This window comes from Periplaneta americana, chromosome 12, assembly GCF_040183065.1.
Source record: "Periplaneta americana isolate PAMFEO1 chromosome 12, P.americana_PAMFEO1_priV1, whole genome shotgun sequence".
Lineage (NCBI taxonomy): Eukaryota > Metazoa > Arthropoda > Insecta > Blattodea > Blattidae > Periplaneta > Periplaneta americana.
This window is the reverse complement of record NC_091128.1, coordinates 146,910,443-146,925,081: the sequence shown is the minus strand read 5'-3', so window position 1 is coordinate 146,925,081 and position 14,639 is coordinate 146,910,443. Positions and strand designations below refer to the sequence as shown.

The 14,639-nt window shown below is 35.1% G+C and overlaps 1 protein-coding gene across 8 annotated transcripts in view; it reads right to left on the bottom strand.

Annotated features, from left to right (window-relative positions):
* Nucleotides 1–14,639, bottom strand: part of RyR (Ryanodine receptor) — a 371,941-nt gene that overhangs the window by 90,091 nt on the left and 267,211 nt on the right. For all 8 annotated transcript variants that reach the window (XM_069842181.1, XM_069842183.1, XM_069842182.1 and 5 more), the window contains 10 exons: nucleotides 12,527–12,617; nucleotides 11,981–12,121; nucleotides 10,454–10,623; nucleotides 9,036–9,204; nucleotides 7,496–7,633; nucleotides 7,065–7,218; nucleotides 6,297–6,420; nucleotides 4,709–4,913; nucleotides 3,416–3,534; nucleotides 1,859–1,969 (listed from right to left, as the gene is read on the bottom strand). In XM_069842181.1, the coding sequence (XP_069698282.1) occupies nucleotides 1,859–1,969; nucleotides 3,416–3,534; nucleotides 4,709–4,913; nucleotides 6,297–6,420; nucleotides 7,065–7,218; nucleotides 7,496–7,633; nucleotides 9,036–9,204; nucleotides 10,454–10,623; nucleotides 11,981–12,121; nucleotides 12,527–12,617 (1,422 nt within the window). The remainder of the gene's footprint in view (nucleotides 1–1,858; nucleotides 1,970–3,415; nucleotides 3,535–4,708; nucleotides 4,914–6,296; nucleotides 6,421–7,064; nucleotides 7,219–7,495; nucleotides 7,634–9,035; nucleotides 9,205–10,453; nucleotides 10,624–11,980; nucleotides 12,122–12,526; nucleotides 12,618–14,639) is intronic.

The following is a 14,639-nucleotide window of genomic DNA, read 5'->3' as shown; positions in this document are numbered from 1 at the left end:
CGGGATCGAACCCACAACCTCGAGCACAGACGCCCAGTGCTATACCGACTAGGTGCTACCCAGGCCGACTTTTTTTTTAATGTTATATTGATTTCAGATAAAGATTGATTTTGTTTCTTTTGGGTTTATATTTTAATGGGGCTTTGGATTTTGTTGCTATGATAGTATTGTTATTATGTACATACAATTTCATTACTGTGTTTTGTTTCTCTGCGTAAGTTGTAATTTTCTGCCAGTTTTGATATTAATCGTAGAATTTAGGGCAGAAATGATTGTAGATAACGACTGTGCTGATGCGATGGAATGTAGTGATATAGAAGAGGCGTGGAAAGTAGGTTGTGCTTGTATGCATAATTTTACTTCCCACACGCTGTGCGGGAAAATTTCATTATAGTATTGTTTCTTTTTTTGTTGCTACAGTTACAGGGAATCGTGTGGAAATTTGAAGTTCCGTGCCATGGCAACACTAACAGTAAGTAACAAAAAACGCAAGATCGCCCAAAAAATCCTTAAATACTGGTAACTTTTCCAGGAGGGATGTAAAATTCGACGTCTTGTGACATACACAACATTTAAAATAATCCTTTCCTGAATGAAAGGACATCAAAGAAAATTTACCAGCCTTTTCTATGTTACTTCAAAATTCACTTTTGCTAGCTGTTATTCCCTACTCTATTATGGCAGAGTAATAAATTTCATTTATCAATGACCATAACGAATAACATGCCTTTACTAAATACTTTTACGTTTGTAAAGTAGGCTTTTATTCAACATTACTTTATTTCACTAGTGAGATAAAGACTTTACCTCACAGTTTGAGCTTTATCTCGCAGTTCATTAGTATTTTCCTGGTACCCAGGCACACACATATACTTTTCTATTCAACTATTACTCGAGAAGTTAATAATAGTTACTAGATGTCACTACCTCTACTTCTTTATTACCATTTCTCAAATATACATACGTATACTCAATCTCTTTCTCTTTTCTCTATCTACTACATCGTAATTTGTGCATTGCATCCATATCTAATATGTATTCTTTAAAAAACTTGTAATAATTTACCTTTCGGGAGGCGAGGAGACTTGAACCTGCGAAGTTGGGTTTATAGGATTTTATAACATTTTATAACAACACGAGTTAATCAACCGAGCTAAACAGACACGATGATTAATTACGTTTTAATATTCCTCTTGAGTTTACAGAAGTAAAATGTGAAATTATTTTAATCACATTAGTCCCGTGAACACTTCTAAATAATCCCTGAAACTTCAAAATGGTGAAAATATACGTTTAAAATTAAAAAAAAATGTATTAAAATTATATAATTAATTATAATTTGTTATTTTTTATCCAACGCCTTAGATACCATTCTTCACTAATCATGGCCTCCTACATCATGACCTACCTAGTACACGTATCGATTCTAAAATCCATGCCATAATATGTGATTATATGAGGACTTATTTTCAACATATTTTCTTTTATAAAACATAATTTTTCGTTATGGTCATGGATAAAATTACGTATGGTACTTGTGAGAGTGATCTTTATTGCGCTCGTGTAATTTAAGCACTCGGCTGATGCCTTGTGCTCAAATCTTTCCACTCGCACAATAAAGATGCACTTACCTCACAAGCACCATAAGTAACTATTTATGAATGTCTCAACTTTATAAATAGAATTCATCACAGTTATCAACAGCTAGAAAGGGACATGGTTACGAGATGAACTCCAATAAGGCAAACATATTGACTAGCAAGTTATATGATAAAATATATATACTTACTGCGTATATTTTTTTGCACTAACAAAGATGTTTTTAAACTTTAGACGTGAATTAAAACTAATCACTCACTTGGCATCAATTCCTTTCACTAGCACTTGCAGACATCTGACAGTAATGCGCACATCTGCACCAAATGCTGCTAGACGAGATCGTAGAAGATTTGCAAGTTTGCAGAACAAGCTGTAAAATAAAAGAAAACAGATGATTTGTATTACGTACTAGAATAATCCAAGAAGTAGATTAACTAGAGTTCATGGCAAGAATGCACCGGGGGTCAGAGTGGCAGGAATATCATGTTCTCATAAGTTCAGCACTTAACTTTCCAGCACTACATCAAAGTCACTTTATATTATGGAAAGAACTATGGTATTTACTTTACTGGAGACCGAGCTTATTCCAAAGTTAATGTGATAAGAAAAATCTATTGCTGGCAATCATAAATAGAGCCAACCCTACTCTATTCTACTGCAATGAATATTAATGAACGTGTAATAAATTAGCTAGATCTAGTATAATAGTACATTATGCAACGAGCCTATAATGGTAGTAATTAAGACGCGAGTATGTTTGTTCATGAAACGAGCGCAAGCGACTTTTTATGCTCGACCATATTTCTAACTTGAAATTATTATTTATTTATTTTTTTATCCAATGCCACCAGGTTGTCTTTTCGACATTTCTGGTCTTCTCTCCTGGCCGTGGCTTAATTGTAACCCACTTCTGAGGTTGGGGCGCCTGGAAGGCGGAGTTACATTACCCCGATGATGTGATAGGATGATTATGATAATGTGGTGCCAGGAGAGGTCTTAAATCTAAACTTAACCTAAATTCCAGACCATGGACGAACACAGGAATAATCTCCGAAATGGAGATTTATATTGTCGGTAGAGTCGACTGACAATCTTTCCAGCAAATGATTTGTGTTACGTACTAGAATAATCCAAGAAGTAGATTAACTAGAGTTCATGGCAAGAATGCACCGGGGGTCAGAATGGCAGGAATATCATGTTCTCATAAGTTCAGCACTTAACTTTCCAGCATTACATCAAAGTCACTTTATAAGTATTCATGTTATGGTTATCTAAGTGAAGAGCGGAACTGACCTTCTAAATTGTGTGATGTGCGCAGACGTGAAAGTATTGATTTTTTCCGAGGCACGAATGTCATTGACCTTGATATAATCTAGAGAATAACATGAACATTAATATTGATATAACCTGGAAATTGATTTAGAATTGAAAAACGAGATGACAAATTGAATTTATTTGAATATTATGTACAATTAACGCTAATTATTATAGTAACAGAACATAACCTTCTGCGACAGTATTGGATTTCCAGCCTCCATGACGTTTCGCTAATTGTCTTTTGATTGCATATCAGAGAATAATGATAGTTGCGGTTTTATAATGGTACAATGGTGATTTCTCATTGGCTGAACAACTGAACTATAATGAATAGGTGTACTTTAATGAGGTGCATTAAAGGGCTACTACTAGGTGTATAATTACTACATTTCGGCATGGTCGAGCATAAAGTAATAATAATGTTTCTCACATTTCGTTTTGTATCAATAAATAGTATTACGAGAAGCAACAAATACATACACATAACTGACGTTATTACCTGGCCACCATCTCTTTCTCCTTCAGAGATGCAGCACCCACATTGTTTGTTGCTGTAGCTACAGCAATGAAGTAATTCCTGTGAGTACTGAAATATTTTTCCATCAATGGAAGCACTACCTGTAAACATAAAAAGAGGCATTGTAGTATCTAAGCTTACTTAAAAATAATACAATAAAAGAGAGAAGCAAACTGACTAGTTACTGTATATTTCACGAGCAAATAAAATCATGACTATCTACATAGTATTTCACAAGTTGGAAATGATGGCCAATCTGATGATGGCCAATAGCATGTCAAAACATGTTAACATAAAATTTAACACGTAAGACACATAATACATTTTCCAACCTGTTACTAAATCTACGTATTCCTCTGTGAAAAGATTTATTAAATCTACATACTTAGACTTCAACAAACAAAATTTGATAACACAATCCCAAGGGAAAAAATGGAACTCTCTGCATCAAAATCCACAGTTAATTCCCGATTTACCACGAAAATCGTCTGTAGCTGCATTTAGATTGGCAACAGGCCATGATTGTTTGGCCAAACACCTGCATAGAATTGGAATATATGAGGAGCATTGTTTCAAAACGTATTAAGTCCCCCAGTGGACGGAATTAAATTTGTTACTTTCCATTTATTTATCTTTCATGCTGTGAAGTCTGATGGTTCCAAGTCGTCATATTTGTGAACTGTGAAACCAGTACTTAAAAATGGTTTTGTGTAGTGTTTTGAAAATTTCTCCGGTTTACGAGTAATCCAGTTTTTCGTCGTTCATGTAAAAAAATTTTAAGTTGCACATAATACGTTTTGAAAAGTTGCTCCTCATATCAGTCCCCTAACTGCCCATTGTGCAACTCAAACCAAGAAATGGATTCGGAACACCTCAAAATCTGTGCTTCAGTGGGTGGTCATGATAATATCTTTGAAAAATATTGGAGTGCAAGAGGTCAAATGACTTTATTGTCAAACGCCTGGCATTAGAAAACAACAACAACAACATTTTCCAAAATAAAAAATATGGCACTGTATGATACTGAGCAGTTCTAATTCTTTATTTTAACAACAGTAACTGCATGAGATTTTGAAATAATGATATAGAGATCAGGAAACAAAAGTGGAAATAACTGTTAAAGGAAACTGAATTATATTTTGTGGATCCTGAAAACGTGTACATAAATACTTCCGTAAAATTCTCAGTATAATTTTTTACGAAGTCATATCATTCTCTCCATAATTCGTACAATGAAGAAGTAAAAATATTTATTCTGAGCTTAATTAAGGGTACCTTTGAGAAAAATTTGATATCTCTTGTGGAAGTTTTGAAGCTATTTCTTCTGCTAAAGGTACTTGATGGTTTATGGAGCTTCATATTGATGGAAGCAGTGTCCAGATACTGAATAAGTTTTTCCAACAGACTGTAAGCAAATCTCAGTTCTACATTAGTTGCAGCTCCTCCTTGCTCGGATTCTGCACCACCTCCACGGATTGGTCTGCAAAATTAAGGGATAGCAATTAATAATCGCTCTTATAAAATTATAACAATATACAGACAAGATGAAAAAGCTAAAATTCGAAACTTATAATTCGAAAATATCAATTAAAGCACACACTATGTAACAATTTTTCATAAATGGTTTATGTTACATTATGGTATTTCATTTATTGGTTGTAGTAAGATGAAGAATACTATATGCGAGTCCTCAGTACAAATAATGACTTGATAATAATTAATCTAGGCGGAATGGAATGAACTTGCAAGTCTCCGAAGATACCTTGTTCTAATAAAATTAGTGATGTAAGCCCTAACTAATACCAGATTATTTTAAATACATTAGAAAATAGTAATCTCTTAAAAATACGAAGCTTGTCTGAAAGAATGACAGAACATTACTTACTTACTTACTGGCTTTTAAGGAACCCAGAGGCTCATTGCCACCCTCACATAAGCCTGCCATTGGTCCCTATCCCGAGCAAGATTAATCCAGTCTCTACTATCATATCCCACCTCCCTCAAATCCATTTTAATATTATCTTCCCATCTACGTCTCGGCCTCCCCAAAGGTCTTTTCCCCTCTGGCCTCCCAACTAACACTCTTTGCTGTGGTCATGCCAGAGAATGTCCCATTCCGAGGCTTATTGTTAGGTTTCGTAACAAGCTGTTTTTAACGGCAATGGGTTGTTAGCCCTTCGCCCAACCCCCAAGCTGGAGGACCACCCCTTATCGGCTGTCCATGACTGCTTATTCAATATATTCGCAGCTACCCTCCATATCTGGAGGCCGTCTCCTCTATCCGCAACCTGAGGACGCGCCATACCGTGGTGATAGGGACCCACAATACATGGATGACAGAACATTATTAGTCATAAAAACAGCGATTAACATTATATCACAGTCTAGTATATACAGTCACGAAGCTTGAGTTGTGAGGGTGCTAGGAACAATAGACTGTGCCGGTAATATTTCGCATTGTCTGTAATGAGGCGATATTAGCGATCCTACTGGTTAGCAACTATCTATGGATGCATATTTACTACGTATTGAGTTTCGTGACTGTATATATTAGACTGTGGTTATATTTCAAGATTACTTCTTCTTCTTTATAAACAAGGTCCTTTCATTACACACACAAAAAATAATAATAATAATAATTGGTGAAGGCTAAACTACAAGTGACGAAAATGCTAAGATGTTAATACACGTAATCTCTATGCACCGGTATCTAATAAAGCTTCCATACATATTTCAAAATGTTTCATTTCACTTCATGGGGACTCAAAAATAATTACCGTACTGAATAACAAATAACAAAGAGATAAATATACTAATTATACATAAAATTCTAAAACTTCAAAACCGTATACCATATCATTACCTGTGCAGCTTGTAGCCTTGGTACTGCAGATACTTTAGGAATTCCTGTGAACGCTCTCTGTCTTTCCTCTTTTCTTTGTCAGTCAGTAAATCATATGGAACCAACTGTGGACTGACAGCTCCTCCTATAGAGTATTACAAGAATTGCTCCTTTAGTAAGATTTACACTCTTATGAATCTTAAATATTTCGTTAAAAAGTAACATGTTTAGCAAACCATGCCTGTTACTTATCCTAATTTTTCTTCCACTTAATATTTCAACTCACTTTAATTGAATATTTCTCAACAGATAAAGTTAATGAAGACATGGATATGCTTTCTTAGTCTTTTCCTCACATAAGAAGTGAATTTTATGGTTCAATATTTTGCCTGTTGAAACAACTTTAACATCTCATAAACAATAGGAATTATACACAATTTATGGGGGTTTTCTGCAAAGAAAATCTAAAATATTTTACATATTTAATTTAGATTTGGTGTGTTCGTGAACGCAAAACATTCTGAAAACAATTATATATGAAGAGTATAGGGGAAAAACCTGATGTCACATTTTACTGTTTGTACAGGAGAGCAAGTTAAAAGTTTCAAGACCCATTATATTTTATTGTCTTTGGGTTATCATTCTTCAAATTTCTTTACACTAAATGAGGTTATTATTCTGTACAGTCAAACTACAAAAATCTATACTACCTGAACTATTACATGACATCTAAAACAGAAAATTGATAATTTTGGACTTATCAAGTTTTTAATTTGTAACCGTCCTCACCACAAGTTGTAAGCTCCTCTTTCTTCTTTTTGGCCCAGATGTCATGAGCATTTTCTGCCAATCTTTCTGCCATATTCTGCATTTCTCTGCTTAGTGTCAGATTTGTCATATCCACTGGATGAGGATGATAGTTGAAGGGTGTTGCTTTATCAATCTTGAAATAATGAAATTACGTGATAAAATTAACATATATAATATGTCGCATAAAGCAATGTGGTAATATATTTATAGGTTGCCACTCCAATCTGTCTCATGTTTTAGACTGCCCTCTCATTCTGCTTATTTTATCAAAGGATTTTGAGAGAACGAACACGAGTATAATTATACTATTCTAAATACATAATATTTAATAAAGGAATAATGCATGACATAATTAAATCACATATATATGTGTTTATTCAGATAAATAAAATACTACACAAAATACCTACAGGGCTTGCTTTAGATTGTCTTCTTGTGGAATTGCGATTGTTTGACGGGACTTCCACTTCTGTGTGTTCTACAGTCCAACCAATAGCAAGCAAGGCCTTCAGAGATTCCCTCACAGGCTCTTTGTAACGCTCCTTCTCCTAAACATAGCAAAAAATGTATTATATTACATAGTTTTCTTTACTTTTGTGTCAGGAATAAATTTAGTGTAAGTTACAGCAATACTCAATAAATACATGGTCACCAAGTTCATAATTTTAATATGTCTAGCCTCCATATTGGGCAATTTGGTAATGAACTCCTGATCTGTAGCAATTCAAAATTTTGGAATCGTACAATGGTACCTAAGGAATTAAAGTATTTCTCTTCATTTTTCAATGGTTTTCCTACCCTGTTAGGATTTTATGCAAAGTTCATTTTAAAGACCCTTTTCTTTTTCTTTTTTTTAATCTCCATTACATGCATAAATGGGGTTGGCACGATGTTGAGTCTTCAATTAACACAACATAGATTGTCACGCAACTCAGAGCAGAATTCCAGTCTTCAGCCATGTCCTCAATGGAGCATCAATGCTGTGCCTGAATATGCAAGGTGGAAGTGAATTTTTTTTTGGTGGGTTATTTTATGACACTGTAGCAACATCTCAGGTTATTTAACATCTGAATGAAATGAAGGTGATAATGCCAGTGAAATGAGTCCGGGATTCAGCACCGAAAGTTACTCAGCATTCGCTCATATTGGGTTGAGGAAAACCCCGGAAAAACCTCAACCAGGTAACTTGTCCCGACCGGGGTTCGAACCTAGGCCACCTGGTTTCGCGGTCAGACGCGCTAACCGTTACTCCACAGGTTTGGACTTGGAAGTGAAATAACCTTGCAGATTTTCAGAGCAAATAGCTCATGTTGTATGTAACAAAAATGTATAATACCAAATTGGTGGAAAGTTCATAGTTTTCTTAGAAAAAAAAAACGTTTCTCCCTCCCTCAAATATTTAACACCCTATTATTCAGTAACTATTACAAGTAGGGCCCTAATGCTTGTGCATATCGATGGAAAATCTAATAAAGAATCATTTATCCCTCAGGTGTATTCAATAGCATGGACGGTTTTCATGTAAATTTAATTTAAAAACCACTAATTTCAAGCCACTGAACGATGCAATCCAATTGAAACTACGCAGCGAGAGAGGGAGGTTCGCGTTCACAGACATACCTGAGTTCGTTGACTTCTTACATGTGCATTGTGAGAAGAAAGAAGACTGTGTTAGTGACAATGTTGCTAGACTGCTGAAACTTTCAACTAAATTTCCTAATTAACCATTCATTTAAACACGAAACATAACAGGTTTTCTATTCCTTTAAATGTACCCTAGCATTTCTTTCAATCTGCAGAATTATTTCATTTCCACCCTGTATATACAGTATATATATTCTATTCCTTTAAATGTACCCTAGCCTTCCTTTCAATCTGCAGAATTATTTCATTTCCATCCTGTATATACAGTACATATGTATTTATTTTAAAGCTATTTGTATTACTTACGTAATCATTCAACATGCCATATGGTTTCAAGCGAGGATGGCTCTTGTTTGTATCTGACCATTGCTCTCCATATACCCAACCATTGTCCAATTTTCTACTAGCCCATGCGTCATGGTAATGTTCTGAAAACTGCTGCACAATCCCATTGAGATCGTTGTTCAAAGCAACACTGTAACAAATAAAATACGAAAACATAATGGGAGGCAATTCATTTCAAGCTGCTGAAGTTAAACTTACTTTCTGGGTAAAACTGGAAACACATCGAATTTTATTAATAATCTCTATATTCGGTTTCAAGGTAGCAGGGTTTTGTTATACAGGGTTGGGCAGATAAAACTGGCCCGTCTCATCTCATTTGATTTTAAACAAACTTTTTTCAAGGAAATGGAATAAAATTAACAAATGAATGTGTCCTGTACTAACCTTCATAATAGATGTTGAAAGTGCCCTCCACCAACATCTAGACACTTCTGCGCAAGTCTTAACATGTTCATATAGATACGTGCTAATTCCTCACGGGTGATAGTGCGGATGGAATTCCTGATGTCATCCTTCAGTTCACTAACAGTATGGGGATTATGCTCGTACACTTCCCCCTTCAAGTATCCCCATTAAATAAAAGTCACATGTCGATAAATCTGTTGACCATGGTGGCCACAAGCCTTTGCTCGCATCTGCTCTTCAGTGAACATCTGTAGATCGGTGTGTGGTGCACTATGACTGCAAAACGCATTATCGATTCAACATTCTTCGACACCACAGTAAACACGGATGTGTATTTGACCTTCTTGGATGAATTTTATTCCCCAGCTAACAGAAGAGGAGCGTAATTAATGCTTCTTTCAACAAGATGGAGCAACATCTCACATATCTGAGAGGTCACTTACGCATATTCATCAGATGTTCACTGAAGACCGGACTATGAACAAAGGCTTGTGGCCACCGTGGTCACCAGATTTGTCGACATGTGACTTTTATTTATGGGAGTACTTGAAGGGAAAGTGTACGAGCAGAATCCCCATACTATTGATGAACTGAAGGCTAACATCAGGAATAGCATTCGCACTATCATCCGTGAGGAATTGGCATGTGTCTATATGAACCTGTTAAGACGTGCACAGAAGTGTCTAGATGTTGGTGGAGGGCACTTTCAACATCTATTAGTACGGGACACATTCATTTACTCATTTTATTCCATTTCTTTGAAAATATTGTTTCAAATCAAATGAGATGAGATGCACCGGTTTTATCTGCCCAACTCTGTAATAATTTGGTAAAATTATCTGACGTGGAGGAAAAATTAAAAATAGAGGAAGGAAAAAAATGATAAATATAAAAACACATGAACTAGTTAGTACGTTCTATTATACAATAGTATCTTACTATCTCACAAAAAGTTTAAAGATATGTCTTCTTACCTGCTAGTATTTATAGGCTGGGGATTGTATGGTCCATCAGGATCAGAACCAGTCTTGGAGCTGTACCACTCATCATCATAATTCTTGGATAATGAGTAGTCTGGTGGCAATGCACAACCGATTGCAGTTAAGCAAGGAAGTGCCTTTCCAAACAAATCTGGATCATAGTCCTGTAATTAAACGAAGTACAATTTATTAATAATAAGTTTTACAAGCACATAGACAATCAGACTGGAAGAGGCCAGTAGGCCTAAAAGTCTTGATTATTTGATTCTCCTCCTACATGAGGCACTACATCATCATTTAGATGTTATGGTCTTTCACTGAACACACACTAGACTTCCTCACATAAGGGGCCTCTCTGACAGCGTGGCTAACATGATGCAGACACGTGACAGGACAAGTGTCCAATCCTGTAGAATAGAGATAAATCTCCATTCCCGCTCACACCGGAGTCAATCCACAAATCACTTGGTTGGCAGTGCACATGCTATTCACTGATTCATAGCGACAACTTTTTTCTGTTTCCACTGTAACCCCTTTGTGTAACACTAGTAAAAAAGGAAAAGAAAGTACACAAGACACTTTTCTTATATTAGAGCCAAATTTAGAAGTAATGATACATCTCTTGCCTTTTCTAAAGAAATTTCTAACATTACTGCACAATTCCCGACTCGTACTATTAGATACTTCAACCTATTATCTGTACATTTACTTTCTAGGATTACCTTGTCATCAAGCACGTACCTTGTCCAACTCCAACTCTTCTTCAATCAAGATATTCCTTATTTTGTTTTTCTTTTCATTGAGCCCAGGATTTGTTTTATGAAATACTGGTATCACCAAATGACTAATTGTGAGAATGCTTGGTAATGCGAAATTTCAATATTTTCTCTATTATTCTGCTCATGGTGAACATTTCACGAAAGAATAATACGTATATAAAAAAATCATTGTTTCAGATTCGAGTATATGTACATATTCACTTTGCATAAAGTTATAAACAACATGCAATGGAAGAAATGGTGAACGAGAGAAGAGTTAGGGACAGAAGAAAATATCAGATGATAGACGACATTAAGATGTATGAATCATATGTGGAGGCTAAGAGGGAAGCATAAAATAGAAAAGATTGGAGAATGCAAGGTTTGCAATGAAAGACCTGTCCTTGAGCAGAAAACTATGGATGAAGGAATGATAAACAACATTACTCCACCATTACCAAATTCACATTACATGAAACTTATCTGGTGCTCTCCACCAATTTAGAGAAGGCTGGATTGAAACTAGACACTCTGTACATCATTACTGACTTATAAAAGTCTCTATTTCACGCAATAAACTTTCGCGAGAGAGACAGTTTTACTTCCTCCCGAAAAGAAAATCCACTGATAGAACCCACAAACTTCCAATTTGGAGCACGATATGTTATCTTCTTCATCAATGATATCAATAGAGCGCAAAAAGATTCCTTCAGCACTACCTGGAAAAATGTATATGTATGTTATATATGTAAATATGACGTACCATTTTGGATAGAGAATCGAAGATGTTGCTGAAGAGCATCATTGTGAGTCTCTTCTCTTCGTCACTGGAAGCACCATACATTCCTTGTCCGGAGGTGGAGCCATAATACTTGGCACATCTGTCATAATGCAGCATCAATAACTGGAATTAAAAAGAAAGTATACATCTTGATTACACAACTTTTAACACTATATCATTTCGGAATATGTAGTTTATTTAACACGCGAAAGCAATATACTACATATTCCTAAAAAGAAAGAATGTAGTCTATAGAACATATGCCAGAAATATTATTACAATACATGAAAGAATATGGAGACATTAAAAATGAGTAGAGTTTATTAATGAAAATGACAATATTTAACGTATGAAATGTTTAATTATATATAATTTAAATTTTTCATAAATACTGGTGTATGCCCGTCATAGTGTTCTCAAGCAAATGGCATACTTAAACCGACATCTTGCAGTGGTTATTTATTTATTTATCAGGCTGCTTTCGTATGTACTTACAGCAATAAAAATATTATACAATTCTTAACATACCCTGAGCGCTACAGTGGTGTATTCTGTCAGTTTGGAGACATCAATGGTAAGTTTCCTGAGTAACTTCAGCAACATGCTTGGCTGCATTTGACTGGAAGAAATAATTTAATTTATTCAAAAGATCTCAGTTGATTCGTAAAATGAGAGCTTATAATGATACATTTATATTCCTTTGTGGACTGAGGTGTAGGAAAAACAGGTTTTACTTGCTTCATATAGTTTTATAAGATTACAATAATGGATGTTACTAGCGTTAGCAAAAGAGTACTTACTTCTGCTTGAAAATTGACATATGGAAATATTGTTGAAACAAAGTTAACTGAAGTAGTCACATGTTTGTTATTAATTAAATTCATCAGGATAAACTCTTCAATCATCTAATTTTAACAGTAAAGTAGACGGTAACAAAGGAATTAACTGCCTTAAGAGAATAGTAAAATTGATATTAAGATTACATGCTGTGCAGATGGCACTATTTCTGTAAACTATTTACGGCATATACAGGGCATAGAGTGTGGAGGGACATAGGGATTCGAAATGAAAATCTATGTATTACTTCGATTCCCGGTCAGGTTGAATTTCCTGGTTGAGGTTTTTCAGGGTTTTTCCTCAACCTTAAGGCAAATGTCAGGAAATTCGGGCCACAACATCCCTGAATATCACCGGCCTCATTCATCACCGAAATCATATTCATAACAAATCAGTAATACATATAGGTACAGTCGTCATCTAGTTCACAACACTAGAACCTGTCTCAACGATAGTACATAGGCCTTCAGATTTCACCCATGAGATTAATTCGCGATATGACCAAAGATGTTAAAGTGAGTATAAATAACAGCGGGGGTGGGGGGGAGAACTGAGACTTTTAATGTGAAAATAACTAATCTAATCAATTGTATACATTCAGCAAAAACAAAAAAACGATTCATTGTATATTGCAGGTTGATGGTTAATAGTAAAACAGGAAACAGATAACATAATCTTAGAGATATAGTCAAAGTTACAAACTTAAAGATTAAATAAAAAGTCAAATGTAAAATCTTGGGAATAGGGGATAAACAGTACTACAACACAGAACAATAACAAAACAATCAAATTCATGAATTTTCAATGAGGCATATGTTAACACATGGAAATGAAACAATAACCACAACAGAATAAAGCAAACTAAAATGCTGGAAATTATTGGAAAGTACAGTCGAAATACAATATCTGGAAATGCTTGCAGAATCTGGCAATGCTTCGAGTTATCCAAAATTCGAGATATAGAAAATATGAAAAAATTTACAATATCATTAACTATTATTGATGACAAGTAATAACATTTTACTTTCAACAAAGAGAAGTCGAGGTTTTCTAGACTCTTTGCTTATCAGGACGATGATTTCAGCAGTTCATAATAAAGTTTGAAAAGAATAATGTTAAAGATATGCCATTATGTTCTCGTAGGAGTTTATTGTGCTATACCATTACGGCACGGATACTTGCCTGCAGTGATTGACAGGTTTAGTATTAATACTAATGTACAATGCTCGTTAAAGTACTGGTAATGGTATTTCATCACATTCTTTAAATTTTACTCACACATGTGTACATAACTTTCATTTTCATCTTAAAATCGAATTAAAGAACAGGCCTATGTATTTCCTACTGGGCAGAGAAATATTCGAGATATAGAAAAAATATTACACGTAAATTATATTTGATTCTGCTGGGAAATTAAAATTATTTCGAGGTATCAAAAAATCAAGCTATAGGAGTTCGACTGCATATAACAGAAATGGTAATGAAAGACAAAAAATAAAAAAATAAATAAACAGATTTGTAAAAGAATTATAGTGCTTCAATCATAGAACAGAATTGAAAATTCCATAGTGACATTTGTGGCGGACAAGGTCGCAGTTGGGGTCTTTCTCGGGGTTCTCCCGTTTTTCTCCATATTAGACATTTACATCATTCCATCGCCATTTCTGCAATGCGGCATCATTCCACAGCATTCCCCAACCGCCGGCTGGCAATACACGGAACCTTAGTGTAGTCACCCGGTGTGAGTTTGGGGATGTGCCTAGCTTGAAGATTAGAGCAATAGACCGTAATAGGTCGCAGTGCT